At 32.2% G+C, this 26945-nt stretch overlaps 1 protein-coding gene across 3 annotated transcripts in view; it reads right to left on the reverse strand.

Moving 5' to 3' along the window:
- The window catches only part of Dpp10 (dipeptidyl peptidase like 10), a 1298333-nt gene that overhangs the window by 12674 nt on the left and 1258714 nt on the right, over positions 1–26945 (reverse strand). For all 3 annotated transcript variants that reach the window (XM_063258966.1, XM_063258965.1, XM_063258967.1), the window contains exons 18-21: positions 21052–21150; positions 20875–20944; positions 5869–6063; positions 5169–5223 (exon numbers count right to left, since the gene is read on the reverse strand). In XM_063258966.1, the coding sequence (XP_063115036.1) occupies positions 5169–5223; positions 5869–6063; positions 20875–20944; positions 21052–21150 (419 nt within the window). The remainder of the gene's footprint in view (positions 1–5168; positions 5224–5868; positions 6064–20874; positions 20945–21051; positions 21151–26945) is intronic.

Raw genomic sequence — 26945 nt, forward strand, 5'->3', positions numbered from 1 at the left:
TTCATTTACTTCTAAAAAATGTAAAATCAACAAAAATGATTTTTTATTTCATGACTGAAGTAATTTTAGAACCTCAACAAGTGCTCAGAGCATGCTGTACACTAAACAAATGTTTGCTCAGTACATTTGCTTTACTCCTCATTATTGGTGAACTGATAATCACAGGAAGGTGCTGGAGTAATGTTTATAAAACATTTGTTAGTTTTACCACATTTTTTCAATTCATGAATAAATTCTTAAAGAAAATTATTCAGAAAAGTTTGATTTTGATTTCTTACCTTAAACTACCATATAAATTTGCTTTAAAGAATAAAATTTAAATTATTAAATATTACCTGAGATTAATTTAAGTTCTGAAGCTAATTATTCCAACTAAAACGGTTTAAACTCCTTAATCAGTTACGCAAAAATTTTTGAGTAACTCACATGTTTAGTTAAAAATTAAGTAGGCATTATTATGAACTGTGTATTATTCTACGAAACCAGTTAGAGAAAAAGGTATCATCCACATAAAAATGAAAACATATAAATTGCAGTCAATTTTAGATACACAGATAATATATATATATATATATATATATATATATATAATCTATACTATATAGTACTATATATAGTATATATATAGTATACATAGTAATATATTAAATATATATATATATATTGTATATAGTACAAATAGTTTATATACTAAATATATATAGTATATATATAGTATACTGAATAGTATAGTATATACTATAGTATATAGTATAAATCCAACTGGAAGAGATTAAAAACAGTTTATTGAAAGAAATTATTTTAAATGTTAATTCAAATTAAGACTGTACCTTGTGGAGAGTTTAATTCTCCTGTATTGTAAAAATAGTTTAATCAAAATTTAATTTAGAACCTACAGCTGAACCAATGAAGAGGCAAGAGGGCAGCCACCTGCAGCCCAGGGAGCGAGGCCTCAGGGAAGCCATCCGTGCCCCTGCACCTGATCTTCAACTTTCACACTCAAGAACTGAGTGGAATGAATTTCTGTTGTTAAGGAAAACATTAAGGAAGAAAAGTGGAGTGACTAGAAGAGGTGAGTCAAGCTTATATTGGAAGAAAAAGGTAAAGAATAGATAAATGCTTGCAAAAATGTTAACATTTATGTAGCATTTTATAAAGAAAAACTATGTAAAACTAGCATAAGGACAGGTAGATTACACAAGAGATAAAGCTAGGGATATTTGAGAAGGTGATATGTAAATGTTACGCATTAAAGTTTTAATGATGATGCACTCCTCTGGGTGTGGTGGCGCTCATCTGTAATCCCAGCACTCAGGAGACTGAGCAGGAGGATTCACCACATGGGAAAGCTTTTTAAAGTGTTAAAAGAGATCTGTAACATGCTTTTAGAAAGCATTTAAAAAGAATGAAGTTACATTAACATTCTAATGTAAATAATGATACTTTTCTAAGACTCATAAAAGACACCAAAATGCACATTCAGAGAAACCAACACAGCCTCATCATGATTAATAAAAAGATATTCATAAATTTGCATATCTAGAAGAAAGTATAGAAAATAAAATATAACTTTTAAAATATATGAAACTGTTAATACTTCTTAGCTGGATGCTTTCCCTATGAGACTTACAGATTTAGCACAATTCACATCAAAATCTTGGAGGCTATTTTTTAGAAATTAAAAAGTGATATTTTATAACCTATCAAGAAATGCAATGTACCTGTATGAGACAAAGGCCTTTGAAATGCAGAACATGGTGGAAAGACTTACCAGATTTTAAGATATGAGTGAATTTTATACTATGTATGTTGTATCTAAATTAAATATTTTTAAAATGGAAGACACAGGTAATTTTGTGCTTAGAACATGTTTCCGGTGATTTAGTAAATCTTAATATGAAAGTGTTCATATGTTGTACAGTCTAAATGGTGAATATATAAAATGTGTGTACATATATATGAATATTATTGACATAATTAAAAATAAATGAAAAGATGTTCAATGTTATTTTGTCAGTGAGTTTAAAATAAAAGTAAAGCAAACACTTCTGTCCACTGGTCAGACTGGTTTCAGTCAAAAAGACCACTAACGTTGGTGAGGAGGCTGAATGCTTGCAAATACTCCTATGTTGCTGTTGATAAAATAATGTGTGAATTTTGGAAAAATAATTTGGCTTTTCCTTGGAAAACTAAATTCAGACTTACCATAGAAATCAATTATTCTACCTTTAAGTAGTTACCAAGAAAAATGAATATATACATCTAAAAAATATGTACACAAATGCTTACAGCAACTCTTCATGAATGCAAAAACTAAAAGCACAAATGTCTATTAGTATATGAGTGGATAAACAACTTGATTGATAGTCATAAAGTGAAGTACAATTTGGCAATACAAGTGAGAAAATCAAAAACTGTATTTAGAAAAACACATCCAAATCATTGTTAATGAATGGAAGGAAAATAAAGAAATGAATAAGACAATAGGCACAGGATACTGAAAACAGTACCATTTAAAGGTATCGGTGATCATAATAAGTGTAAGTGGATATAATTTCCATTAAAATACAGAAATTGTCAGAAAGAGAAAATTAATCATTTTTGTCCTGTTTTTGTTTAAAGGGTACAGCTAAAAATGAAGCACAGTTTGAGAATCATAAGTTGTAAATTTCTATAATTAGCAAGTACTATTCAAAGGATGCTGGTTTCACATTTGTATTTTTCTGTCCTGTTCATTGAACCCAGGGCTTAGTGCATGTCAGTCAGGCACAAGACTTTTAACCTATTACCCTAGTTGGGAATTAAAATTTTAATATAACAAAATTATCTCTAAAGCAAAAAAAAAAAAAAAAACAGACTTAAATTGGATCAGTACAAGCAATAAAGAACTTGATTTATTGAGAATATAAAATATTTCTTAATTTGTGGGGAGTGACTAATCAGTTTAAAACACACGTGTTGAAAATTAACCTCATTATGAAAAACTGAATATTTCACCATTAAAATGAATTTTTTTTTTTTGTCTTTTTTGTTTTTATCGGTACTAGGGATCGAACTCACGACTGCCTGCTTGCAAGGCAGGCACTTATGCCGCTGAGCTAAATCCTCAGCCCCTAAAATGAAATTTTAAAAAATACACCTTTTTCTAGATTAGAGACAACATTACTCATTAATTTTTGAGTGAAATATTATTCTGAACAAATTTTATTGAACTGATATTCGTGTAACACCAAAACTTAGATTTAGGCACACAGACAAGTTTTAAAAATTATCCACCTTGCCATATCGTAAATCAATTGACATTTTAGTCTTTCCACTATACAGGTCAGTTATCTTATCATAATGCAGTAATAATCAAACTCTGTAAAGGAAGAATACCAAAATCAAAGAGTAAAAGCAGTTAATAATCAGGGAGGGAGGTGCATGTTTATAATCCCAGCACCCAGGAAACTGAGAAGAACCTCCAGGAATTGGAGCCAGCCTGCCAGCCTGGAGTGCACAATGAGTTCAAAATTGGCCTGGACTACATAACCACACTGTCTATCTGAAAACAAAACGAAACAAGCAAAACCATATATATATATATATATATATATATATATATATATATATATAGTGAATGCAAAAACTGTATGTATATATATATATATATATATTTAAATAAATACTGATAACATTACTAGGAGAAAGAACTGCAAGAAATATTTGAAAGATTGTTATATCCAACTCTTCTGTTTGAAAGAAAGAATACTAAAATGTATTATAACTGCAGCATTGAGCTTAATAATTAAAGATCAAAAGTAGTTTTAAATAGTAGAAAAAATAATGATAAGGGTACAAATTAGTGAAATTTAAAAAGCATTGAGAACAGAAAATACGCTTCTTTGAAAACAAGGAATGATGGACAACGAGCTTTGTAAATAAGGAGGGGAAGAGGAGCTGAAAGGGGCAGGAAAAAGAAGAATCAAGATATAAGATAAGTTGCATCTCCCTACGATGAATGCAATCATTATGTATACATAAAGTGCTCCAGTAAAATGAATTTAAAAGAAGAATGACAGGAAGAGCGACAGAGAATATGTTTTTCTCCATGAGTGCTATATCAAATCAGAAAAGCAATAATCTATATTGGAAATTAAAGTATGTCAATCAGTAAATGGTTAAACGTAAGCAAATGATATCACATCCTAATGTTGAAAATATTCTTGACAGTTTACATGAAATAAAAAAAAAGTAAAATCCTTTTTGAGTACTGATGCCAAAACAAATAGAAAAACCTTGAAGGCCTTTAAATGGTTACATAATTTTAAATATTTATTAAAACTTTTTGCAACAAATAATAGCCCAAAATGTTTCATACTCTAATTAACTTTTAAAACAAACCTTTCCATGCAATAGAAAAAGCAACAAGGTTACTTCTACCCATTTTATGAGTTCTGCACAACTTCACTTAATACTGCAATAAAACAAGTATGATCCAAGAAAATAATTCAAGGTCTAATACCAGAAGTCTTAAGGCTGACACTGTTCCTTTATACACTTAAGAAGCCAAACTTCTAATCCATGCTAATAATTGTCATCATACTAATAACTGTTCAGTTGTAATGGAACACTATTTTATGTCAAACATACTCATTTTTGTTAATATTTGTTTATATTTTATATTCCCCGGCATGTTTGAGTTACTAGGTCTGCCTGTCCAGAGGTTTATTAACCCCAGTGAAAGTATATGGGGGTGCAATGTGACATTTTGAACTTTATACACCTGGGGCTTAAAGTTTTCATGACGACAAGGTAAAGGTAAAATTCCATAGCTGATGTGGAGGAACTCTAAATTCTATACCTAGTTTTCTTACCATTCTTATTTTACATCAATCCCCAATGTAAGTTTAAATATAGGTAATTTTTTTTAATTTTTTGTTCTCCATATATGCTTTTTTTTTTTTTTTACTAACACTGAACATTTGCATTAGACATTTTCTCCCTCATCTCTTGAATGATTCTCTTCATGCAGTTCAGGGTTCATTTTCTCTGAGTCATTTTACAACATTTGTAATATTCTTTAAATTTTTATTAATGATTATGTAGCTCAGTTGGTGCTTTATCCTTATTGATGCATATAGGAAGTACAGCCCTGAAATACACAAAGTAGTATTTCTACTATTTACCTTTCCAAAAATGCTTAATCTTTTGGAGTCAATATATGGCAGTTTCAGTAAAAATCTGCAATGAAAAGAAAAAAATGTAGGCACATATTCTTGAGTTAAATGCACATGTAAATTTATCACACACACACACACAAAATGCTTTATTAACTGCAGCTGTATTAATGTGGAAATATTTAATATTCTAAAATCTTGATACCAGAGTGATGATCTGCTTGTTTGGTATCTCTTGGGAACTTGTTACAAATGCCAAATCTTTGGCCATATTGAAGATAGATTGTGTTACCATCTATACCTTAACACTATCCTAGCTAATTTCTGTGTAATTTTGGAAAGAACCTACAAGCTTTCTTAGTTAATTTTTGCATACCAATGTGATATAATAACTATAATACTTAAAGAAATACAATTGATTGTTTAAGTAAAAGACATTAAGGATTATTGCAAATAAATAATACAGTGGTATAATGTCACTCTCATTTTCATAACTTCAAAATAAATTATAATTGCAAAAGGGAAATTCAGTCATTCATTTATTATACCACTAAGATAGATACATATTTGAAAAAATGTGATAGAACTATATGATTAAATTAGAAAATTTCCCAAAATTACTAAAAAAGTAACCTCTGAGTCAAGCAGTATTCATATGCCTAAATTCTGTCATTATAGAAAAAAGACATAAAAATATACACCCACTTACTTCACAGCTGCTATTTGATCCTTTACTTCTACTGAACCTAACCTTCGGTGAATTTCCTGTAAAATTTTGAGGCCCTGGAATCCACTTCCTCTGCCATCAAATCTTGCTACAATAACATTATCTGTGTCAACAAGGACGGAATCCCAGTCAATATGGAACTTCTCTGAAACCAGCTGGCCTCCTGGTTCTTCATCCCTGCAAATACCAACACACAGGATCAAAACAAGAACAACGACAAGATGGTTCTGGCTTTGATTTCATACTTAGTGCTGTAAGCCAATGTTACAGGAAGGCCTGTACTGACTTCACAGCAATGTTAATTCTTCATGATTAAACATAAGATACTGTATTCTTTTGAAAATTTTAAGTGAAAAGTTTCCTGAAGAAAATAAAAAATATATCTTTAAATTGCATGAGAACTCATTTTTTAAAGAGGAAAAATGACAATATATGGCATGTTCCATAGACATTTCTAAAGAATAATTGTCACGTTAACAAGTCTATATTGGATTTCTCAAGCGTATTTGAGAAATGTCTTATAAGGAATTAGGATCTCCTGGAGAGTAATTTCTGTTATAGAAGCTTGGTAATAATTTAATAGGAAATGTACAAACCTAAAGAACGTTGGGTTCAAGATAAATATTGCATTAATATCTCCTGAGGATACTTTTCCCCTCACATTAGAATTCACAATGGGTATATAAGGAAATAGAAAAATTCTATCTAAATAGTGCAGTTGACAGATGGAAAGGAACCACAGACACATATGTTTGAAAAATTTGAAAGCTAGATGAAAAGAAGGATACACGAATTATAACACATGAACTTTTCAAAGGAAAAAAGGAGGTACAATTTCAAAATGTCACATTGAAATGTTGTGTATTATTTCATTTTCTAGAATATGAAAAGGCTAAAAACAGTAGACTCATAAAATTACACAGACATTCAAGGTGCAAACTGAATACAGTTCAAATAAATCACAGTCCACACGATATACCTTAAGCATAATAAGACACCCCACCCTGAAGTGTTTTCCACTACTAGTGAAGTAGCAGCCCCGAATTTCCACCTACCCACTCTTCAAAGTACAGACACCAAAGTCCACTACATCAAGTTTAGGGAGACGTTTATCTGTGGTGGATCACCTGGAAGGTTCTCCTTCAAAGAAGAGCATTTGGCCCTACCTCCATGCACTGATATGTGCAGACCTGGCTAAGATATTTCCTTGTCAGATCAAATGACTTTAAGCAATGCAAAAATGTCTAGCTAAGGTGCTGATATGTCATCTCCCAAGAAATGCAGAGCTCAGTGATGCCCCACTTACAGACCTCAAGTAATACGTGGGAGCTAGGCCTAGCAATGCCACATTTTTGGCTGAGAATAAGCCTGGGGAAAAGAGGCTATGACTTCTCATGGCATGGATTACATATCAAAACTGAAGCACCAGCACCAAAACACTAGATACTCCCCAATCTGTGATATGCAGAATAATCTTTTTGTCTCTCTCTCTCTCTCTCTCTCTCTGCATGTTGAGAGGTGATTGCAGACCTCACCTCCTACATAGCTCAACTCATAGCACTCCGATACTTTCTCTCTCACAGTCACTCTTTCCCTAAACTACTCTTCTCTTTACAAATCAATAAAACTTGGGTTCAACCTATGGGGGGCTCTTTGTTCTGGTTAACCATCATTCTAGCAGGACTTAGGACTCTTTGGGCTCCCTATAAATATGGCAATTATAAATATGATTTAGTGTATTTATTCTCATCATAGGTTGTACTGGAAGTGCAGTTTGGAATTAACTCACTAGAATTTCAATAACTTTTCATGGGATTATGAAAGTGGACTTTGAACCAAGACAAGGTCCAGAAAGGCTTTCTGTATTTGGCACCAGAAAGGCTTCCTGTGTTTATCTAGAAGCACTGATGCACCAACCGTCTTCCTTAGGAAGCTTTTAGTTTAAAAGATTTCCTAAAATAAATAATGAACCTCTGCAACAAACAGAAATTTTAAGATATAAAAATTAGCTGGACCTTGTAAGTTAGGCCAAGGAAGAAGTAGGCAATAGAGAAAATCCTTGAGACGTTAGTTAGTGAGTGATGTCATGTCATGAGCTGTGTTCCGTCAAACTTCCTATGATGAGTCCCTAGCCCCCAATACATCAGACCTGATTTTATTTAGAGATGGGTGTTTTAAACATACAATAAAGTTAAAATGAATCTATTAAGGTGAGTTCTAATCCTGTCTCTTGGATGCCCGTGTAAGAAGTGGAAATTTGGGCACACAAGAGAACTCAGAAGTACACATGTATAGAGAACATATATACACAAAAGTGGCCAGACTGCGACCATCTAGAAGCCAAGCACAGAGACTTCAGAAGAGACTAATCCTGCAGACACCCTGATCTTAGACTCTAGCCTCCAGCACAGTAGAGAGAAAATTCTTCTAGTTTAAAGTAAAATAACCAGTAAGTAGTAATTAGCTATGGCAGTCGTATCAAACTAAGAAAAATGTCTTCTGTGGTGTAAGCATCTAATATCAATTTTCTCATTTATCTATACCACTGAAATTCAATTATCATTTAGAAGAGAAAGTTGTCTGTTATATGGCTTATTACATTTTTTATAAATAAATGTCACAAGTAAGCTATGCCCAGAAGCTACTTAATCAGCATTCCTTTTCAATCTTTCCTAAATCTAACATTTAACAGTGATCTTTACTCTTTCTGGATTCACTTTAGATCTCCCTTTTCTTTTAGCAGTTGATAACCTTAGCTTTAAATATTTTGCATTTTATTTTTCTCTTAAATGATTTTTTTAAATCATATATCTTGATCAGAAAATTAGGACTTAGTCACTATACACATCCATGTGCTGACTTAGAATTTTAATTGCTTCATTAAGAATGAAGGCTATTTTCTTTTCATTTCCCCAAGAAGTACTGATATTGTTTGTCTAACACTTAAGACCTATCATATATCATGTGTCATGGTGCTTGCAGAGTTTCTGGAGTATATAGGACATGGACAGTACCTATTGAACTAGACTGTTTCTGAGAAAATGGACTCAGATGAAGCTTAAAATGGAAAGACTGTAAAAGGCTTGGCTTTATGGCTTTCTATGTAAAGATACTATACATTAAAGTTTGCAGATTTACTGAAAATATCATGATTAAAAAGGGACAAGATACCAAAAATTAACTGTTCTATTTAGTAATATATTATAAGAATACCAAAGTTGAGCAAAGTTTCTGAGCATAGGCAAGAAACTGGAGTTATGGGACTCGGGTTGCTTACAATAGTAATAGCTAAATGATAAACTGTGTCTCCCAAGGATATTTCAATGAACATTAAGAGGCATAGTGTAGTTGGGATACTTAATGAAATATAACGAGCATAATAGTTATTAAATTTACCGAAAAATAAGTAATTTTTACTATTTTATATTAAGCGTAGGCAGAATGTCTTTCTTTACAATTCACAGTAGAAGAGAGGGCTATCTAAAGGACATTTGCTAGTTGTATAAAAATTAAATGGCAATTATCTTCAGATAAAACACAATTGTTATGTCGCACGACCTATTATGTCATAGGGACTCCAATTTCTAGTTGGACCAATGGTATCAGAAGCCTTACAGGAAGATAAAAGTGAAAGCAATAGATCTATAGAGTGGTTAGCAGACTGTTAGCTTTTAAGGTAAGACTGTCTTGCCTTAAATCCTGTGTCAGCACTACTGGGGTAGTGTAAAATGTTTCATTAAATTGGAAAATATCACTTTCCAATTTACATATGATCTACTGCATTGTTCATAGCTATTTTGGGAGCTTTCATCTTACCCAGAATGTGTTTAAGTCAGACATTTTATGGCAGGTAAATGAATTACTATAAAATACACTAAAATGTGGCACATGTGTCAAAATGATAGCAAATTAGTTCAAATGTTTAAAAACTAAAACCTTCAATCTGAAATTTATGCTTTTAACATACAGAGACAAAAATGAAATTTCATTCCTTTATTATCTTCTCTAAATTGCCATTTTAAAATTCAACCTTATATTTCCAAGCTTTTAATGTTAGAATTCAGAATGGTATCAACATATTCTGAGCCAAAGATGTTGAACAGATTGCTCTAATTGGTGTGGTGTTCTTCCAGTTTTGGTGATGATACAGAAATAGCTACTTCAAGGTGACTTTAAATGAAGATAGATGTCAATGATAATTATAACTTTCCATTATAATAATCCATGTACTTCAAGAATGTAGTGGTGATAAATTGCTTATAAAATATTGGGACAAAAAATACTGGACTTATTTTATAGGTAAACCAAACAAATAGTATTCAGTGAGGAAAAAATAGCATGATACTTTATTATAGCGCAAACAGAGAGTATGTTCTACTGACCAATGCAAACTCCATGTAATTAGTTGGAACATTAGCCATGCAAAATCATAGGACTTTCAATCAAATTCCATTTTTTCCCTGAGTATCTTATCATTTTCTTTATACAACACTTTGCTTTTTGTCTATGTCTAAAAAAAAAATCTCTGAAGAACTATAGGAAGAATAATATTTAAAAGATGAACATAAAAATTTGTTGGAATTGTAAGAAATAGAACAATTCCAACTGTGTTAGGCAGGGGAAGGTGCACAGTGGTATGAATTTCTTTGTTTCCTTCTTCAAGTAACATCAAATAAAGATTACAACTCTGCTGAGTGTAAGAGTCTTTAAGGCAGAATCCTCACCTACTTCAAAACTTTTTGTCAATATGAAGGAAGAATTCATGATATAAAGATATAATAAAATGTGGGAGATTAATAAAACAAAAACAGCCAAGAAAATATTTAAAATGACAGAAACAATCAATCTCTTTCTTATACATCATTTATATTAAAACTGAATTAAAGAAATTTGTTATCATTGAATGTTTATCAGGTATATTGGATGACATTTAAATGAAAAGTGTGGAAATCAGAAGATAATTTTTGGTTTTCGATTTTGCTACTAATTTACTGAGTTAACTTTAATTAAATGACCTTTATAATATTGTTTAAATAATTCAATAATAAATAGTGTTATAATCACCAGAAAAGTACTGTGTTTTGGTGGGGAAGGCGGTTTCCAAGTTATAATGGTCCAGGTAGGTCTAGAATTCCCGATCCTCCTGCCTCAGTCTCCAGGGTCTCTAGGAAGGCAAGCACGGGCCACCACCCTTGCCTTTGCAGTTTTAATTGACACAAGACATTTCTAAGCACAATATGTATTAAATAAACTTTTCTATTTCCTATAACTTTGGTTACAATGCACGAAGGAAAGTTATTTTTAATACAAACACTTTCTATGGCCGTTCTACAGCATGTCTTTAGTCTAAGCCCTGTGTTTGAATAGCACAGACCAGGGCAGTGGAAGCAAGAGATGGAAACAGGACCGTGCCGTCATCTCGCTTCCTCGTTGTTTTTAGGCCTAGTACAGGTTGCTTCTCTGTATGAGGGCACTATCAAGGGAGAATCATTGAGAACAAAGTGTTAAAATTGTTTTCAAGACACTTTAATGAACTATAGAGTGGCTGAACTATAGATTATAAAGAAACTATAAAGTATAATGAACTACAGAGTATAAAAGAAAGGATAAAGCACAGAACTGTGTAAGATCATGAATGCAGGACATTTTTCTAAAAAGTTTAATGGTAAATAAGGTCTCATTCATTACATTTTAAGGACATATAACCTCATTGTCTTTGACTTCTGATGAGCCTGAAAACTACAATTGAATATTTTTTATCAAGGTTTTAAATATTTTTTAAAAAATACAGTGTAATATTTTATTTTTCTTGACTTCCATATTTCAAAAGATGTTTTGCATATATAAAACTTACCATCATTCTAATCTTTCTATACCTATTTCTCTCCATTTCTTCTTCTATTAATAGAAGAGGCTTTCTCAAAACATAATCAATTATCTAAGATACTAATGGACTGTTCATTGCCTTAAAGAGAATTTGATTCCAGTTTTTTTATTTTTCCACAATACAATTCCGAGTGTATTTCTTTAGTAAATGCAAAAATTGCATAACTATAATGACAACAGTGAAAACATAGTCTAGTTCTTTATATCAAGTTATTTATATTGTAGCTAGAAGCTAAAAAATGAAAGCTTTTTAGCATACAGGTTGAAATGCTGGACAGCATGGATATTAATGAGCCATTTCTAAAACTCAAAAATGAACTGTTAGAATTATCCACACAAAATTAACTTCAGAACAAACAGCTTAGACAGCACATGAAAATATCAGAACAAATCCAGTAGGAAAGTGCCTCAGGGACATTGCCCAGACAGAAACTGCTATAAAAATGGGTGGAAGCACTAATCTCCTAATAATCTCTGGCATCAAAGTCTTACTACATTAATTCTTATCCTTTGGCCAATTTCTATCTGAGATAACTTCTAATGGAGTGGGTGAGGGAGTAGAAGAAAAAGGATTGGAAGATCTTTTATTTGCTGGTAACAATTACAGCCAGAATAGCATTTACTCAATTCCCTTATATTTAAGAGATAGTCACACCTAATTATTTTCAGTTAAATGGAATTTTAGCATATTTTATAAACATATCGAAAGCACGAGAGTCTATCCTCATACTTAGGTGTACATTTTTGTAAGGTAAATCTCTTATATAAGCCTTCATGATAATTCAAAATATTCTTCATACTGGTTTAGAAAATATGGAAATAATGCAGAGGAACATAGAACAAAAAAAAGTGTAAGCCTTCACATCAAACACGCTTGCCCATTTTTTTTTGCATTTGTTCTTTTGGAGACAGGGTCTCAATATGCAGTTCAGGTTGGCTTTGAGCTCACTTTGTAGCCCAGGCTGGTCTTGAACCTACAAGGATCCTCCTGCCTCAACCTCCCTGAGTTCTGGGATTATAGGCGCAAGCCACCACCCCCGGCATGCTTACCCATTTTTTCAAGGACTACAATTCAGCATAGGGATGTTGCAAAAATACTGGGATATCCAATACATAGGATAGGATATATCCCAGAGAGTGCAATAGATTTACAATATACAAGTGAATGACCAGTCACAGACTTTGAATCTGCATTTAACTCTGGGTAAGGGTTCATAACAACTTTAGCAATGCATTGTGGCACAAAACATCTTTTTCTAACTTCTTAATAATCCTTTAGTTAGATTCTAAAAATCCACTTATCAACAAAATGTGACTAAATACATAAATTTTAATCCTAGCTTACTCTGTTGGGTCAACTGTGTAGGAAAAATAACCCTTGTGCTAACTATGATCAGGTACTAGTAGTAGAACCATTTTATAATTTAATAAACTAGAACACTGATAGGCAAAAATATTACAAACTACAGATGAATAAATAATTGTAGGTTCTTCAGAGAAAAAATTCTGAGTTGACTTCATCAAAATATTCATTTAGGAACTTTGGCATGTGAGCAATTATATCTGCATAGTAAAAGAAAATAGAAATTCTCATCAGAATAGGATTATGACTTAAGGTACTGAATATCTCTTTTATTTATCTAGTTATAGGTCTTTTCGGAATTTACATAGCAATTTTTAATGTCTTAATGCCCATAATTATTTAGAAAAAACATTAAAAACCTGAAAGTTTAGTTTACTGCTATATTTTCACCTCATAATGAATATCTGACAAGTATCTACCATTTTTGACCCGCTGGTGTCCTCACTTTTATAATTGAGTATAATATTTACTCTGTTGCAATCAAAAGAAAAGAGAAAACCAAAAGCAAAAAATCCTGCTATTATATAAATGAGTATTTTAATTTCTTATAAATTAGGAACAACATGGATATACACATATAATTTATAAATTAATATTTGTATGCACACCTCACTTTTAACATTTTAATTCTTAAAGACCCAGGATGTTCTGTCCAACATTTGCAACAACAATGTAAACATTGTGAAATTCATAAATATCAAAGGTGAAAGAGGATAATTCATACATAGCTCTTTCAAAAACAGCATTTGAAAATAATATGGAACATGCTTTCTCCTAATTAAAAAAGAGAATATCTTAGCAATATAATAGACTTTGAGTAAAATCTGAACACAAACAAAAGCGCTTCTCAGCCTGGCGTGGTGGCTCATGCATGTAATCCCAGCACTGGGGGGGCTGAGACAGGAGGATCCTTGCGAGTTCGAGACCAGTCTGGACTACAAATTGAGCTCAAGGCCAGCCTGAACTGCATAGCGAGACCCTGTCTCAAAAAGACAAAAAAAAAAAAAAAAAGCGCTTCTCTTTGGGGTGAACGTGGTTGATCTAGCAGCTTCCAAAACGTCTCTTTTTATTAGGCTTTTTGGTAGCAACCACGAGTTTTGGAGGGAGGGTATTATGAGAATGTGGACTCAGGTACCAAAATAATGAAGACAGTTACTCCTAAGTGGGGTTGATAATTTTGCATAGAAAAGAAAACCTTCGAAAAAAAAAAAAAAAAAAAAGAAACCACAAATGAGTGTATTACTGTGTGGGTACTTTTTCTATTTATTTACATGAGCAAATTTTAACTTTGAATCTCATTATCACTCTTTGGATCAAATGTCTGGTCCATATGAGACATACAATATTTTTGCACAAAAATGAAGAAAACATTGGTGTATATCTAATATGAAAAAATAAAGAATCATATAATATTGGTTTTGGAATTATATGTTTCTTTACCCTTGGAAAATAAACAAATTAACTCATTATCTGATCTGCTAAAATACTAGGAATTATAAAATGAAGAATATGAGGACTTTCCATAAAAGAATTATTCCAGTTAGAGATCAGAATCTTTTAAGATGGCCTGAAATGAGAATTCAGTCTCAGTTATGTGGAACATTATGGAATATTTGGAACTCAGTTAAGATTTCTGCAATCACCAAAGCATTAACATGATGCATGTGGACAATACTGCATTCCAGAGATTGTTGTGATCTTGAGACAGGAAGAAAAAAAAAATGTCCTAAGGATTTGGGTCAAGATAAGACTTCTTATTTGGCTCAATGCTTTTGAATACTGTGCCAAGAAATTTAACACAGTCTTCTCTGTAGGCAGAAAGTTTTACATAATATAGGAAGAGTTAAAGATTTTTATCTAAAAATAAATTAATACAATTTACATTCAAATCCTAATTTTGCCTTGCTTTTTATCTCAGGGAAAATATAGATGACATACTCTATTCCAAATTTTCTTATTTTAAATGGGGAAAAGTATTTACCTTGTACAATTTGTGTAGTGATTTAAAATGCCATATATATATATATATATATATATATATATATATATATGTGTGTGTGTGTGTGTGTGTGTGTTTGTGTGTGTGTGTAACTAGTGTATATATATATATATATATATATATATATATATATGGTAAGTTAATATAAATTTTCACTTTTAAAGAAAAAGTTCAATAATAGAATGCTAAAGAGAAATAATGAAAATCCACATAAATGCAATCAATATTTAACATTATCAAGAACTAAAAAACTCACCTATCATTTTACTAAATGGGAAATTAAACTGCAGAGCAATTAATTCATCTAAAGACTAAAAGTATAAACACCATAACCTCTCAAATCATTTGTTTCTCCCTTTTTCCTATGAAAACTAATGTATTTTATTCTTGATGAAATCTCAAGATTGACGTGTTTATTTTTCATTCACATATTCATTAATTATTTCAGTCACTCTACTATATTTATCAATTTAAGAATAATTCCTAGGTCATGTGTTATAACATAAAAAGTGTTATCACCTAGGAATTTCCCATAATTGATTAGTTTCTCATACCTATAGTATCAAGATGCTCTTGGGGGATGGGTGAGAACTGGCTGGTTTGAGAGCTATATTTTCAGATACGACTCACAAAATTATTACAGTGTGTCATCATCTACTTTACTCACCAGATCTGGGACCGTGTTACTGTTAGCTCTTCCCCAAAGTCAAAATGTTCACAAAGGCAAGCATTTTCACTAGATTTGGGACATTAAGGCAGCCACACAGCATAAATAAAGACACTCACCTAGAGGACTTCAAGAACTGCTCCAGAAAGTGGTGAGAAAGATGGTGCAAGTGGACTTGAACTGAAGAGTTATTTTGAGCGGGTATAATGGCAATGTACTTTTACTCTAATAAATTTTTATTTAAATGCATACTATATTTTTGAATCACACTGTATGCACAGGTTTAGAGGGATTGTGGAAAAAAGCTTCGAGAAGGTAACCTTTCATGCTAACCAAGAATTTCTTAGGACTCAAGGAACATGAATTCAAGGAGAGGGAACAAAGGGCCCATCCTCTGCTTTCCCGTTGATCCTTTATGCCAACTCCCTTCTGTCATGGCACTGAACTAACTGCCACATTGTTTCCCTTCACAGAGATAACTGACTTCCCCTCTCCCTCAAAAAATACCTCACAAAATATGTTTTCTAAGATAATTACTACTTTCTGGGTTACTTCTACCATTTCTACCATAGTGTTGACATTTTACACCAAAATTGATTTATTTACTCAAAAAACAGTTGCAATTGAAGGATATTGCTTTCAATCTTGAACTACCATACAACACTTAGCCTGTGAGTTTTTAGAAGGTTTTTCTGTGTATGGTGGTATCAGAAAGATTTACAGAATAAATCTAAAAGTCTATTTCAGACTAAGATGCTTGTAAATTTTATCTACCCCCACTCATTAGCACAGCTTCTTGCACATACAAACAACAGAGTAAATACATATTGTGTCAAATTTCATGTAAGAGTAGAAAACAGGAATATGAGTTGATTGTAAGTGATGAAGTGGATAATGGAGTATATAGAATTAGTGATGACTAGAGAATACCATGCCTTAAGAACTCATCATAATGTTAAATAGAAAGATTACTAGAGGAAGGTACTGCAATTAAGCATTTGGAGAAAGAAATGGAGGAGTAATCCGGGGAAAGGGGATTTTGATCCCACAGAGACAACAGCAAAAATCCAGTTTGCTTGCATGATGGTGAAACTTCTTAGATTTTACACTATGGTGAAAATGTTCAGTCTCCATCCACTGACTTGTACTTTCAATAACACAGAATAAGCTAAGACTATGAGGATCTGAGGCAGAGAGAGGTCCTTAAAGAGTCACTTCTGAGACCCATATGAGAACCTGGAAGATGGGGCTCCAAATCAGCAGAGGCCACTTTTTTCCAGGCCACTTCCCTTCATACCATCAGTTAAGAGGGTATCTGACTCACATGTTCAGCATGCAGTTTCTAGGTTGTTAACGCACCTTTACAGATGAGTAAATGACTCAGTCTGTCAGATATGAGATGTATTACACAGAACAGAAATAAATGAGTGACAACAAAATCATTACATCTCTTCTTACTGACAGTATGTAATAGCTCTCTTGCTCAGCACTAATTGCTCATTCTGAAAAAAAAAATACAATTGCTAACAAGAATGGAACTTCAATTTGTCACCTAAAAAAGTTTAATCTTAAGATAAAGATAAAAAGTACACCTTTAAATTTTGAAAAATTTTAAAAAGTTCTTAAATAATACTGATTTATGCCATTCCATCCTATCTATGTTTCTAAATGTAAAGGTTTTAGGATGATTATGAAATTAAAAAAAAAAAAACTTTTATTACCTAAAAATAAATTAAAGTAAAACATCCTTTGTTTGATTTTTTTTCGGGGGGGTACTAGGACTTTAACTCACCACCTTATTCTGACCAGGCAGACAGTGTGCCACTGAATTAATCCATGAAACTCTTTTTTTGTTTTTTTTTTATATATCATATTCAGCAATAAATCCTAAGAGTTTATCTCTGAAAACCAAGGGGCTGAACAAACTAAATTAATACTTAATGTAAATAAAATCTAAAAGCAAGTAACTGAAAATGATTTAATATTTTTTACTCTTTCATCAGCCAATGAAGTTGCAAAGTAAATTCTATGGTTTGTCTATAATAATTTCCTTCTGCAATATATACCTATTAAATAACTTTATGAATACTAAATTACACATTAAATATTTATATAATAAATTCAAATACAAAAATGTTACTATGTATAATTATTAAATTGATATTTTATTAATCATTGTAAATATTTATAGTCTATGAAACACTGTGATTGTATATGTGCATCATAAATAATATGCACATTAAAATATATTATGGACATAATGCTTTAGTATTATCTCCAATTTAAAAGATAACAGAAGTTTAGAAAAATTAAACCATGTACTCTACTGATAAATCTTAGAACTATGATTTGAACACAGTTTTAGCTAATTCTAAGCCAGCATCATTAATATTTTACTATTCAAATAGATCTAGGTTGCCTTTTATGAAGGAAACAATATTTCAATTGCCTTCCTGTGCAATCCGTTTCGTGTCCTCTTGCATATTAAAAATTGTCTACACAAAATCACAAGTCTGATGTTACAATGAACCAGGTAGCTTCTCTAAGAAAATACAGTGCGCCTCACCACTGCCCATCAGGTGGATACGTGAGTTGGAATAACTGTCTTCAAATTCATCGACATAAACAAATCATACTTCAAGCACCATCACTTTCTTTACCTCTTGTTTTGAAAGTCACTATGTCCTGAGGGAGGCCCAGCAGGGTCCCTTTCCCTGGGAAACTTTATATTTCAGTGAATCAAAAGAACAATCCTAGCCTTGTAGCACAGTGGGCAAGTGTTCACTTCGCATGTGTGAAAAGCTGGATTGAACTCTGTTTCATGAAAAACAAAACAAAACAAAACAAAACAAACAACACAACACAAAACAATCTCTTTTCCCAAAGGAAGACAGGGAACAAAAGATTATACTGAATTCTTTTTTCCATTTTATTCATATATTAATTCCTCAAATATTCTCCTCAATAAATTTTGCACACACACGAAATTGTAATTAAAGAAAAGTAGGTAAAAAAATGAAACGAAGGAAGAAATTTAACAAATGACAACTGAGGAGTTTTTGCGAAAGATGTGGAAGTTGGAAACTACATGTAATCAAGAGATAAATTTTGGAGTGGGGATTTAGCTCAGTGGCATAAGCTCCTGCCTCGCAAGTGTGAGGTCATGAATTCTATCCCCAGTGCTAGAAAGAGAAAGCGAGAGAGAGAGAGAGAAACTTAAGCCCTTTGTAGAAAAATGAGACTACAATGTTAAGTAACATAAATCAGACACAAACGCTTGAATATAATATGGTTTTTCTAAAATAAAATGTCCAAATTGCAAAAAACAGCAAAAGAAAAGTTAGACAATTGAAAGTAAAGAGCTAGATCTTTCTCAAATGGAAAGTGAATCAGTGGTGGAGGGAGGCAGGGAAAGGGGGTGATAAAAGGAATTAAGATGTCTTGTGTGCATGTTCCAACTGCACATCAGAAACACAAGCATTTGTTGATAACCTTGTACTCTGTTCTTACATCATGTATTATGTCTATCCTTGGTTTTGACTGACAGCTTTGTTTTGCCATATTTGACTTTATTCTCTTCCAAAAAAAAAAAAAAAAGTAATAAGAACTAAGGAGTAATAAAACCCAAAATGTGTAAATTTTGTTGTGAAAAAGAGAGGGGAAAAAAGTGCTCTAAAGGATACAACAGCAAGTGTGTTTAGGGGTGTTAAATAGCTGACCATGTTAATGTTTTTGGTTGGATCACTGAACACAACATGGAAAGTGCAGTCTCACTGTTTGAATGTCCACTTTGTATGCTTTGATTCTGTGACTTGAGCAACTATCTCTAAGATGATAATATGTAATCTATTAACTGGTGATTTCTTACATTTTTTTTTGTAGTTCTGTACTACTTGTACCCTTACACCGCTTTGTTTTGATTTGTTTTTTCTCTTTTTCCTTTTAAATAAAATAAAATTTAAAAACAAGAAACACAAGCATTATGAATGGCAAATATATAGTTAAAATAACTTTTTTAAAAAGCTATAAGGAAACACTGAAATAAGAGAATACTATATTATTTTCATTTTATTTGGGTTATTAGAATGAATTGACAGTGCAATTAATACAAAGCAAAATGAACTATAATTCTAATTATGCAATTATAAGAATCATATGTCTGAGACACTGTGCAAATAATTTTACTTGTTGTAGCTCATTGAATCTATGAAGCAGCAATAAAACAGCTTGTATTATAATGTTCATTTTAAACTTGGAGAAACAAAGCCTCAGAAGAGGCTGTGTAATTTGCTCATGGACATAAAGTGCCAAACTAGAGTTTGAACTCTGGCAGTTTCATTCCCAGAATCATATATTTATTCTTTTTCTCATTAATCATTAGAAATAATATTATTACCATTTTTACTGTTTTTGCTAAGGCATTAAGTATAATTCTAGATGATTTTAAGTAAGGTGCTATCAATATTCTACTTGGGTTCTTAATAAGGAAAACAACAAGTGACTGATAAATGCAATGCTATGTCCATATCAACTTGGTTACCCATTAAATGTTAGGGGGCTCTGTGCCTAACACTACACAGTCATGATATTATATCAGAGAAAGTGTGAGTAACTTCAACAGCAAATTCAATTCAAAGGCTGAAAATTTCAAGTCAGTTTTCTTTGAGCCTGGGAACTGTTTTCATCTGTTCATGAGTCCATGAAGGAAAAGTAGTATGACACAAACATGACCTATGGTTTGAGAAGTGGAAGGGCACTTTCCTTCAGTATTGCATGAACAACTGATAAAGAGCATAAGGCTTGAGTAATTGCTGCACAGACATCCATATCCCAAACTGTCTAGTGTCACTTTCCTAAGAGTAAAATGAGATTCTTTATGAGATGGAAGATGCACCAAAAATTATACATCCTTATATATAATTCAGTGAGATTCATTAAAGAACTCAGGCAATAAGCAGCTTCCCTGGTTAACTACACACATAAGACTTCTGTATTTTCATCAGAATGTTGTCATATGCAGCACAGTTATGAATCTTTAGATCACTTTATTTTGAAAACAAATAAAATACTTACATTATTAACAGGAGAGCATACTGGTTCCTTTCCACAAAATCTTTGGGTAAGGATAACTGTAAAGGAAGTTCTTGTAAAGAAAGAGCAAAATATTAAAGATATAGAGTCATTCGCATACACAATTATATTACACAGATAAAGTTGTTTCTGAATAACACAGCATGCACAAAAGTTTACCATATTCATCAATATGAACGATTTTAATTTCTGACTTTACTGTCTTCTTCTTCTGGAGAGCTTGCTTTAGCATAGAATTGCTTTCCAATATAAAATAATCTGTAAACCAAAAAGCGCAATATAAATAGCTAACTCCTGTGCATTAATCAGGAATCAATGAGACATAAAAATTTATGCAGTTAGCATTTGGCAGGTATTCTGCTAGGAACTCTCCACAATTTGTTTTCTAAATTACTACAACAATATTCAAACTGAGCACCGTTACTCTAATAAAATTTTCTGTTTGCTCCTGTACATTGGAATTAACATCCACATCTCCAAAATGAAAATCAGAACATATTTCTATCCTGTTTAAGAAAACACAAAGGAAAACAAAATCATCTAGTATCACATAAGATGAAATTTGAGATGTGCAGATGCCACAACAAAAACTCAGAATAAGAGAAAAATTAGTCATCAGAAAAAGACAGAAATGACGGAGATAAAGTAATTCCAGATTAAAACAGCAATTCAAATTATAGCTTAGTTGTTCAATAAGGTATACAATATTAGATATTCATGGAAACAAACACTATAAAATATGAAACACATGAATGCTACACATTCTAAGATGAAAAACACACTGAGTGGGATTCATAGAATATTAAATGCAGCAGGAAAGCATAAGGAACTTAAGAGTGTAATAATAGAAAATTTAAAAAATGAAGCAAAAAAAATTACAAAATGTGAAGGCAGCATCCATAGCTTTGTAGAATTTTCCATTAACTCTATCTATGTATGTATCTATGTTTGAGGAAATCATACATACTAAAAATAGTGAAACTTTTAACTCATGTGTATTTCTATTTGGATCTTTATCTAGATATGCCATATAGCTTTTATTTTAGGAGACTTAAATATTCATTAGACACATTCCCAGATACCATATTATTTCTAATGTTATTTTTGTAGTGCTTAAACTGTTTAATTTTTTAATCAGTTTATAAAGTATTTGAACTTTGCATATTGATCTATATCTGTAACCATGATAAATTCACTTTTTTCTAATAATTTATTTTATGTGTATTCTATGAATTTTATTTGCTTGCTTTTATTTGGCAGACATAACTGAAAATGATGTTTGCTATACACACTTCTTTCTCTTGTCTATTGACCTTTGACCTCATTAAATCCTCTGTCACAACTCCGCACAGAGAAGTGGAAGGAGGAACCACCCTGTTTTAGGTTGGAGTCGGTTTTTCTTCTTTACGCATGGTTTCACAGTATTTCTACGGATGTTACTCATCAAGTGAAAGAACTATTTCCTATTTTTATACTGAGTAATTTTATTATTAATGTGTTATTGCTACCTGTCAAATTTGTCAAATGCTATTTTCCTAAATCTTTTGAGATGTCACTGAAATATGGTGAATTATATTGATTACTTATTGAATGTTACAGTGGATTTCCCAACTAAATTTTACATGGTCATAATATATAATCCTTTTTACAAATTACTGGGTCTAACTTTCTACATTAAGGAATTTCCAATCTGAATTCATGAAAAAACCTTCAGAATTTTCTCCAGAGCATGGTTAGCACTCATATCTTCTGAGCTGTTTTATTTCATGGAAATACTTTGCTTCTCTGTCGCTTTTAAAAGACTGCTTTGCTGAATAAATTAATCTAGATTAGAAGTTATTTGCTTTTAGGTCATGAAATATATAAGCTCTGAGGTGTTCTGGTATTTAATGTTTGTGTTGAGAAGTCTGCTTTGATTCTAACTGGCTTCTTTTATATGTGATATATTTGTTTTACTCTGGCTGCTTTTAAAATTCATGGATTTCTTTTTTTCCTTTTGGGCTGAATATCTGATAATTTAACCATATGACTTAGTGAGCTGTTTTTCACCCTATTTGTATGGTATTCTATAGGCATCACATCCTTGTATTTTAAACTCTCTTCTTATACTTGGAAAGATCTTTTATAATTTCTGTAAGCATGTTAGTGAATCCATCTGTGATATATTCTAGTTTTTATCTAACTCTTATTGGCCTTAGAGTGACCTCTTTGCTGTCATCTAGTAGCAGTTGGACAGTCTTCTTTTGTTCTCTTTTTCCTTTTTTGCTTCTTTAAGTTCTTTATGGTAATTCACTATTTTGTGCTTGATATCAGACAACATGTCTTCACTTTGATTATTTCTGCAATACAGCTTTTTATTTCAGGTACTTTTGTCTGATGTATTTTCAAGAATTCCATATCCTTGTTGAATCTGTCGTTCAGATTTTGGACTGTTTTGGTTGCTGATGAAGTTCTTTTCTTAATTTCCCAAAATCCATGATGTTCATATTGAATGAAATTCCTCTGAACTTTTGTTTCCTTTCTTCTTTGAACTCTACTTTCATCATTATTTTCATGCCTTCTATGAATTTTTCAAGCTTTCTGCTACCTAGTATTTGTTTTATTCTTTGTGATCCCTTGTTCTGCCTTGGGAGAGTTAGGGGGACTTAGAAACCTTCTATTTCTTTGCTTTCCCATTCTTCCATGTGAATTTGTCATTTATCTATTGTCCTTTCCTTGTTTGGGAGTGACTGGAGGTTGGGGATTAGAGAAATGAGGAAGTTTTGTGGTCTGTACGGAGATTATTAGTAGGATGGTGCCTCTCCCTGAATAATTTTCAACTTTGTATGTCTAGTGCTAGTTGTTACTCCTTCTGTTACTTACTTTAGGTAATTTCAACTTTGTCCAATGCTTTTTCAAAAGAATTGCTTCTGGTTAGAGCAGCATCTACAGATTCAAACTTACAACACTTCTACATGACATTTCCTTGCAATTTAACTTTCCCTTTACCTATTCTTGGTGCACACTATGCTAGTTTATTATTTATGATTGTTCTGCAATGAGGTATGTGAAGTGCAGTGGGCAGAATGGCGGATGGCTGGATGAGGAGTGTTAGATACTCAGAGAGATTTGGATTGGAGGAGAGTGGTGGATGAGAAGAAAAGTCTGATGTGGGGGCTTGAGTTTACTGGGGATACTTTTAATTGGGTTGAAAGATTAGCGGTGTGAGCTTTCTGAGGATGTTTTATAGGTCAAAGGCAAGATACAGGAGGAAGGTTTACACTGTGATTGAGGAAACCTATGTGACAGAACTTGCTAATAAGGTGGATAATAAGATGATAGGATACAGAAGGGCCAAGGGATTAGAATGGGACAGCTTGGTCGGAAATTTGACTCAGCGGTATAAGCACCTGCCTGGCAAGCACAAGATCGTGAGTTTGATCCCCTTACCAAAAAAGAGAAAAAAAAAAAAGAAAGAAAAAAGAAAAAGAAAAAGAAAGAAAGAATGAGGCAGATTGATGACTAATACTAGAGAAGAAAGGAGTGACTGTGAGGGAGCCAAGTCCTGGGAATTAAAACTTTTGGAGCACAAATTCATTTGCTTGGAAAAATTAAGGAAATTTGTTAATTTTGTCTCAGATGTTTGAGATAAAGAAACTGAACAGGGAACTGAAGCAAATAGATGATCTAAATGCTTATTGAATTAGAGCCAATGAGCGAAAACATACACAAAATTGTCAACCTAATAAACACAGGAAACCACAGAAGAACATAAATCCATGTTACTAAGTAAAAACATGTTCCCCTTAAAATTAGAAACAAGATAAGGATGTCCATTATCACCTCTTCTATTCATCATAGTACTTAGAACACCAGCCAGAGCAATTAGGCAAAAATAAATAAATAAATAGAATACATATAAAGAAAGGAGGAACTAAAATTGTCATTATTGGCAAATGACATGATACTTTACACAGAATATCCAAAGAACTGTACCAAAAAGCTCTTGGAATTATTAATAAATTTCAGTATTGTAGCAGTATAAAAAGCCAATATACATAAATCATTAGTATTTGTTTACAACAACAATTAACAGTATGAGAAGGAAATTAAGAAGATGACATCATTCATAACAGCTTTAAGAAAAATCCAATACCTAGGAATGAACCTAAAAAGAGAACTGAAAGACTTATACAAAGAAAACTATAGTTCTTTAGAAAAAGGAAATTGGAAATGACAAGATGTCTCCTGCTCTTGAATAGGCAGAATCAGTCTTGTTAAAATGGCCATACTCCCACAACTGTCATACAGATTGATTGCCATTCCAATTAAAATGCTAACAGCATTATTTAAAGATCCAGAAAAAAACAATCCTATATAGATCCAAGAGAGACCCAGAATGACAAAAACAAATTAAGAGGCATAACAATACCTGACTTCAAGTTATACTACAAAGCAATAGTGACAAAAATGACATGGCACTGGAACAAAAACAGCTTTTTGATCTTTGACAAAGGGACAAAAAGAAATGTTAAGTGGAAAGATAGTCTATTTAATAAGTGCTGGGAAAACTAGTTATTTGTGTGCATGAAATTGAAATTGGACTCATAACTAAATTAAAATCAAAATGGAATAAAAGATCTAAATATTAAAGGGAAATAACAAACATACTGGAAGATGAAATAAGTAAGACATTTCAAAGACATACGTGTCTGAAAGGATTCTCTAAATAGAACCTAAATTACAAAATACATAGCAGCAAGAGTCATCAAATAGAATTATACCAGACTAAAAACTTCTATACAGCAAAAGAATGAATCAAGACAATGAATAGAAACACTACTACAGAAAGCAAAAAATTATGTCCAACTACTCCTTAGACAGAGGACTAATATCTAGAATACACAAAGAACTCAAAACAACTAAATCACCTAAAACTAAAGATCTGGTCAAGAAATTGGTAAAAGAAATGAACAGACACTTCACAGAGGATGAAATACAAATGGTCAGCACACACACACATGCGCACACACACACACACACACACACACACACACAGGCTCAATATCTGTCCATTAGAGCAATGCAAATTTAAGCAACACAAAGATTCCGTCTCACTCCAATAAGAAGAGCAACAGGTAAAAAATCAAACAATAACTAATGCTGGCAAGCTGTGGTGAAAAAAGAACCATCCATCATTGCAGATGGGAATGTAAAGTAGTAGTACAACCACGATGGAAATCAGAATAGAGGTTTCTTAAAGAACTGAAATTAGAAATTCCACATGACGCACTGATATCCCTGCTAGGCATCATCCCTAAACAGCATAAAACATCATTCTACAGTGATACTAACAGCTGAATTCTGGAAATAACCAATCAACAGATGATTGGATAAGAAAATGTGGACTCTAACTATACCGGACTATTACTCTGTTAAAAAGAACAACAGAATTGAGACATTTCTGGGACAACAGAAACACCTAGAAAATATAATGTTAACTGAAATAAATCACTTCATGAGAAAATCTGATCTTTTCTTGTCCTTGAAATGTTATGTCTGGATTTGAAGTTGAGATGACACAGACTTTATATTTACTGGGCTATCTTGGTCATTGCTATTTCTATTCTCTTTTACCTAGTTATGAGTCATATTTTCTACTTCTTTTATATGACCCATACTTTTTTATTGGAAATTGGTAGTACGATATTTGCCTTTTTAAATTCTGGATTCTGTAGTATTGCTATAAAATTCTTGGACTTCATTTGGCTGACATTAATTTACAGGTCACCTTAAAATGCCAAGATTTTAAGATATAAATTTTAGTGTGTACCAAAATGCCCTTTACTTTGTGGGCAGTTCAACTACATCCTCATATTTTTCTTAAATGTTTCATTCTAGCCATACAGAATAATCATTATCTTTCAAATACGAAGATTTTTCTGACTGCCTTTTTTTTTTTTTTTTTTTTTTTTTGATACTGAGGATCAAACTCATGGCTTAGTGCCTGCCACTGAGCTAAATCCTGGCCCCTTGAATTCTGTTTTTTAAAAAAACGATTTTATATATTCATT

This window comes from Cavia porcellus, unplaced genomic scaffold (genome assembly GCF_034190915.1).
Source record: "Cavia porcellus strain 051 isolate PalLab524CR breed Dunkin Hartley unplaced genomic scaffold, mCavPor4.1 scaffold_12, whole genome shotgun sequence".
Taxonomy (NCBI): domain Eukaryota; kingdom Metazoa; phylum Chordata; class Mammalia; order Rodentia; family Caviidae; genus Cavia; species Cavia porcellus.